At 31.6% G+C, this 7,333-nt stretch overlaps 1 protein-coding gene across 1 annotated transcript; it reads left to right on the top strand.

Moving 5' to 3' along the window:
- The first annotated feature begins 283 nt into the window (after window positions 1-283).
- On the top strand, window positions 284-4,330 carry LOC123658549 (toll-like receptor 6). The gene has a single exon (XM_045593933.1). It carries the CDS (start codon window positions 299-301, stop codon window positions 4,328-4,330), a length of 4,032 nt encoding a protein of 1,343 aa, XP_045449889.1. The 5' UTR covers window positions 284-298.
- The last annotated feature ends 3,003 nt before the right edge of the window (window positions 4,331-7,333 follow it).

Raw genomic sequence — 7,333 nt, 5'->3', positions numbered from 1 at the left:
TTTCTTATACGCACCCTTAGCGTTGCATATAATTATGTTACCTATGAGATGAAGTTTCTTGGCGGGTGGTGGCGGGCGTCGGGCGTCGCAGGGCGGAGCTACAAAGCACCGCTCAGTCGGTGGGCAGCCGTCAACCGCGCCACACGCCCGCAGCTACCGCGTATTTAGTTGATATGCCACGCGATTCGCGATGTCGTTTCTACCGCGTGAATATTTATGACGTGATCAACCACTTCGCCTCATTATAAATGGCACTATCGACATCGATGCCCCATCGCAACTTGCATACGAACATAAAATGCCAATAATAAAAACTATCGTTAATAGACTTCAGTCACGAATTTTCAATTACTTTATTGTGTATGTGTTATTATACTGTTATGTTGTCGAAAGCAGCAACGCGGCAGAAATGCCACACGAGTGTGCGTACCGCACAGCCAAGACAGAAACGTCGGAGAACACAGTGCTTTTTTGCAAAATACGAACAATTAGCAGTTTGGATCACCTGCTACAAAATATTAGCCGGACACATTTCGAGGACGTAATATCATTGCACGTCCAGTGCAGTGAGATTCTATTTTTTGAGAGTACGCTTGCAGCTCAAACGGAAAAAGTTTCAGGAAAACAGTCCAACCTGGGCAAGCTAAAAGATCTTGTCATTGATAAATGTAAGATACGTCAGATACCGGCACGTGCATTTGAAAATTTCAAAGACCTTAAAAGCCTGCACGTGACAACCTACAACAGTGAATGGTCTGCAATGACTATGGAATTGCATGAGAATGCGTTTTCTGGCTTAAGTGAGTTAATCGAATTAGATTTAAGTGATAACAATATTTGGAGCACTAAAACTGATACTTTTTGTTCATTGTATAGTTTAAAATTTTTAAATCTAACAAGAAATCATTTGCAAAATATAAAAACTATTGGGTTTTCTGACTCGTCTCGGGAGCAGAACTTAAGTGTGAAAAGTTGTAATTTAGTTTTAGAAACACTTGATTTATCTTATAATGATTTGATTGTAATTACGGAGAATAGCTTATCAAAACTACGTTCATTATCAAAATTATTTTTACAAAATAATGCAATATCAACTCTTGAAGATGGATCCTTGGAAGGTCTTATTAGTTTACAAGTCTTAAATTTGTCTAGTAATTTTATAAGCAGTATTCCGCCTGATATTTTTTCTGATACAAAATTACTGAAACAGATTGTCTTAAGTAATAATACTATAAATGTTTTACCGCCTGGTCTTTTTAGGGGATTGGAAGAACTCCAAGTATTAGACTTATCTCGTAATGAACTAACTAGTCAATGGATAAATAAGGGCACATTTGTAGGATTATTACGGATGGTAATATTAAATATTTCGTTAAACAGACTTAGTAGAATTGACCGTTACATGTTTCAGGATTTGTATAGTTTGCAGAAATTAAATTTAGAACATAATGAGATAACATCTATTGACGAGCACGCTTTTGAAGAACTTCGAAACTTACACTCACTGACCCTATCGAACAATAAAATAGTGCACATTCACATCCACATATTTACTGACTTACACGTATTACATGAATTGTTTTTAGACAATAATAAAATCAAGCATATAGACGAAAATGCTTTTGATAATATGACTACGATTGAGGATTTGGGCTTAAATGATAACTTTTTATCCTCAATTCCTCTTTCAATTCGTAAGTTACGATCCCTCAAATCCTTGGACATAGGGAACAACAATATAACCCATTTAAACAGGGAAAACTTTCACGGTTTGTCAGAACTTTTTGGTTTGCGTCTTGTAGATAACAAAGTTACTCATTTAAACGAAGATACTTTTGAACATTTGCCTCAGTTACAGGTACTAAATTTGGCATCTAATAGAATAAAACTTGTGTCGCCTGATTGTTTTCGTAAAAATATTAATTTAAGACTATTACGCATGGATGGAAATGATATAACAAAATTCGATGGGATATTTTCTACTCTAAATAATTTGGTGTGGTTAAATATGTCTGCTAATAAAATTTCTACTTTTGATTTTGATAGTTTTCCTAGTAGCTTAGAATGGTTGGATTTGCATATGAATTATATTAACACTTTTAATAATAAGGATATGAATTCCAACATTCACATAAAGTTATTGGATCTCAGTTATAATAATATTACCGAGTTAACTGTAACTTCTATTCCAAAATCAGTACAAAAACTTTATTTAAATAACAATTATATAAATCACATTCAAGTTGGCGTTTTTTCGAAGTTACAAGGGTTGTCAACTGTGACATTAAATAATAACAAAATAGTACAACTTGATATGAACGCTTTCAGACTAGATAAAATAGATGAAGATAACGATTTACCCGAGTTCTTTATAAGTGGTAACCCATTTGTGTGTGATTGTTCAATGGAATGGATTCAACGGATCAATCATTTAAGTCATAGCCGACAATACCCTCGTGTATTAGACCTTGATAAAGCTGTTTGTTCATTGGTTCATTCGCGAGCAAAAGAGAAAAAAATGATAATAGACATGTCAACTTCTGATTTTCTATGTCCATATGAAAGTCACTGTTTTGCACTGTGCCATTGTTGTGATTTTTTTGCTTGTGATTGTGAAATGATCTGTCCAAATAATTGTAAATGTTATCACGATATAACTTGGAACGCTAACGTTGTAGACTGTTCGAACGCCGGCTACACTGAGGTGCCGGACAGAATTCCAATGGATGCGACTGAGATATATTTAGACGGTAATGATATCAGTTATCTTGGAAATCACGTTTTTATCGGCAAAAAGAAATTACAAGTTTTATATCTAAATAACACAAAACTAAAAGAAGTTAATAATCAAACATTTAAAGGTGTCGATTCCTTGAGAGTATTGCACTTAGAAAATAATAAATTAGTTGAATTAAAGGGTGATGAATTTGTACATCTCAATAATCTCAACGAACTCTACTTAGATCATAATGCCATAGTTCATGTTGCAAATAACACATTTTCGTCATTAAAATCCCTTTCGGTCTTAAGAATCGACGATAACAAACTCGTCAACTTTTTCCCTTGGAAGTTGTTAGCCTCATCTTCTAAAAGTTTAGCACACGTTTCAATAGAGGGTAATCAATATTCTTGTGATTGTAAAAGTATAGCTGAATTAGATACATGGCTTCGACGAGACCCTGGAGATCCAGAAAAAATGTTGTGTACCGATACCGAGGGTAAGCCGACTAAAATAACGATTGCCTCAGTTTTAAGTCACTGTAAAGAGTATTTAGGTACGATAAACGATCCAACAGTTTCTAAAAATGAAATTGTTCCCAAATCCTTATTTCTTTCCGACAACTTTTTTGCAGTAGTATGTGGAGTTATAATAATTGTTATTCTTATTTGTCTTGTTGGAGCTATATGTTATGCTTTTAGATATGATATCAGTGATTGGTTATATACTAATTACGGCGTGCCTTTATTCAAAGAACAGTCATGTCCAAATGTCGATCATGTATTGGATGGAAATCCGAATCACGTGTACGACTATTATGTGATATGTAATACCAAAGACACTCAATTCATTTATCACAATATTATGGCAGAGATAGAGTTCCGGAAAATGTCCTCAAAGAAATTTTCAGTGAACGAATCTTCCCTTAATATACTAACATTAGATAGTTTTTCAAAGTCTCCTAAATTATCTAAGCGTCTTTTAATAGTACTAACAACGAATTTTATTTGTAACGATCTTTGTGATTTTCATTTTAAAAACATATTTTATAGTTATTTGAAGTCATTGAATCGTAGTGATTTAAATAAAGTAATATTTATAAAGTTAGTAGATAACAACCAAATAAACGACGACCTTTGTTTTGTATTAGATAAATTTAAAAATATATCGTGGAATGATCCACGCTTCTGGGAAAGATTCATCTCTTTACTTAATTCAACCGACACCATTATCACAGTAAAGAGCTCCGACAAGAGCGTATTCAAGAAGTCATTACGTCAGACTCCAACACTAAGATACACTACAATGCCAGTCACAAACGATACTTGCTCAAAGCAGAATTATTCAAATTCCTTACAATATTGCAAGCGGAACGACGAGGAGACATCGCAGAATGAAAGCTCTCCATCATCTGACAACACGTATGGGGAAGGGAACAATTCGAACAATAGTTACATGTCGATTGACAACAGAACTTGCCCCCGGTTTAATTATGACCTCAGGCGTTCCCCAAGCAGTGGTCACGTTTATTCTAGGGTAGAGGATATATCTCCTACAGTATCTCGTTCCTTGACAAATAATACTACAAAAGGTCGCACTTACTTTGTCTGAAAACATTTCATAATACACTTGCGTTATTCCTAATAACTTCACACTTAAGCGTTAGTAGCACAATATATAAATTGAATTTGTGGATACATGTGTGTACTTTCGTCAATTTCAACATACGTAACGGTCTTTATGAGACAACATTTGTAATATGATGATAATATTGTAATACAATATTTTGTACAAAGTTGGTGTGAAAATGTTAAGTCTGATAACGATAAACACTTTTCAAATATAAATAATTTATTAATTGTATTTATAAAGTTTATTGGTGTGAAATATTTTCACATAATATTCACTGTAAACCAACACCAAATAATGTAAGGTATTTGTAAATTCACAAAAATTAACATAAAGAATTTTGACTTCAATTAATGTATTTATTAATAAAGTGCATTTCTTATTGTAATACATTATTTAACTTTTTTTGTTATATCTGTTACTTATTTTAAAGATAAAATTAATAATTTATATAAAATAGATTTATTTTTAACATTTGATTTGACTTGTACAGTTTTTTTAATTGATTTCAAAGACACCTATATTATGTCATTGCAATTATTTATTGTGAATTTAGCAGCTCTGAATGTATGATGTGCTTTTTGTATTGAAGTGTATATAAAACTATGTTCGCAATGTTATTGTTTAGAATTATTGCTTGAAATCTTATATATATATAATACTAAGCTAAATCGTGATATTAGAATTAATAATTATGAATTTGCAAATAAATGTAATTTTTGAATTGTAATTAATAGTCATAATAAAAATTATTGTTTTGTATAAAATGTACAAAGATATCTTGAAACCGTAATAAAATTATACTGACGTTTTGATACTCATTATGTCTTTCATTTGCGCAATGTTAACGTTCAAAATAAATTTTTAATACGACAAATATCATATATATTAATACGCTAAGGTTAAGATGTTTGCCTCCGTTTTTAGAAAAGAACTTACAATTACTCCACATAAATTAAACATCATTTTATAGATAATTGCTTGCTCTACCGGCATCCACTGTAGCCAATTTATTATTGGCTGTTTTTAATATATATCAATTTTTATCTGTGATATTCTGTAAGGTCAAGGTACTCTTACAGATTTTGATGTTATAGATATTATCTTATGTGCTCTACCTCAGATTAAATTTGCATAATCGAACTTATGTATTTTAGATTTTCCCATATCAAACAGTTACTATTTCATTGACCGGTAATCGTTGATTATGGCAGGAAAATTTTCTGCCAACCTGCAGCGTGATTAAGCTAAAACTCTTCAAATATCGTTCTTATATGGACAGGAAACTTGCACACTAGTTAGATATTAACAGGCTGATTTAGTTAATTTCATATTCATTCGTTATTCATTCATTCGTTATTTTATATATATTAAACAAAATACACTTGAGATATTGCACGTAAGTAAAACCTTTAGTAGACAATTATATCTGCAATGTCTGTCGATGTAATTATGTGTGTATTTCAACAAATTAATCTGGAATGTTACTAATTGCGCACGGACAAACACTCGTATGCTTGTATACTATATTAATCGATCAAAGCTTATGTGTATTCAATCTAATATAATTGGCAGTAATATATTGGTACTAATTAAATCACCAATCATTCGCATGTAACATACAACTTTATACTTTCATTTTTAAAAATTTTACTGAAAAAAAAATACAAGTAAGGAAGAATAAAAAAGTAAATAAATATAACTATATTGCAGTACCTCGTGTTAACGATAATCAGTCAGCAGGAGAGCGAGATATGTATAATACAAACTACGTCATTCTATTTTCTGACTGATTCATCGTTGTACAATCGAAATTGCTGGAGGTTAAAACTAGGATTTTTTAACTTTTATTCTGTTAAGTAATAGAAACGAGTTTTTATAATTCGATTCTCTGGAGGTAACTATTGACTTGAAACATAAACTTTTTAATAAATACCTATTTTCCTAGCATATAAAAGCTTTAACGAGAAACCGACATGATATCCTCCAAGCCAAGTTGCTTTGGTATCCCTATACCACAGCAACTGGATTTGGCGTTGACAGAAATGGCTTCGATGAAACATTTATATAATCGATTCAAATGTTTTTGATTATCTGGACGTTAGCATTTATGTAGAATGTATTTCCGAACCTCCTAATAAATGACTCTAATTATACAGAGGAACGGCGAGTGTGAGGTATTTATTTAATTATCAATTTAACATAACATTAAAATAATACAAAGTTAATCAATTTTTATTTGTTAACTGCACCAAATAAAACTAACAGTGTCGGTTAATGTAAAAAAACAACTTTATTGTAATGGTGCGAGTGGAAATATTTTCCCAAACATCCATAGCGGCTTCAGACTTTGAGCGGTTGTAGGAATCCTTTTGTAGCGGTTTTGCACTAACCTGAGTTTCTATAACTAATAATATTACGCTTTCAGAATTATTCAGTAACCAGGAATTTGTATAAAAATATTAAACTTTGAGTATGCTCATCTATAATATCTTATAATAACAAAATTCTTATTACAAATGTGATAAATGTATGACGACAAAGCCCTAGTAATATATGTGCGTTAAAATTGGCAGGTAATTTTTATTTGAGTAGAACTTGAACAAAAGGTATTTAATTAGTTTGGGTTTAAAATAAAACTGGTGGGGTTTTTGGGGATGATGTATTATTTTTTGAGTTAAAAATCTTAAATTTTGAGTTATATATAATAGTTATATAATGAACCTAGGCATTAATAAGGTGTATACGACAAGTTACAACTGCTTATAAAGAAGCACAACAATTGTACTGAAAAAATTACTTCTAAGCGCTTTTAATATAAATATCGTAATCTAAACTCAAAAGTTGTTTGGGAAAGATCACAGTTCTAGCAGCTTAGCCTTATTTGTCTTATTTCTTATTTTTTTTCTCTTAGTGCTGTATAATAGCGTTTTGTTGCTATTTGGAGAATGAAACGTGAAAATAAAAAAGCAAAAAAAATCTCGA

The sequence above is a fragment of the Melitaea cinxia genome, chromosome 12, assembly GCF_905220565.1.
Source record: "Melitaea cinxia chromosome 12, ilMelCinx1.1, whole genome shotgun sequence".
NCBI classification, from domain to species: domain Eukaryota; kingdom Metazoa; phylum Arthropoda; class Insecta; order Lepidoptera; family Nymphalidae; genus Melitaea; species Melitaea cinxia.
Note: the sequence above shows the minus strand (reverse complement) of the source record. Positions and strands in the feature narration are given on the sequence as shown.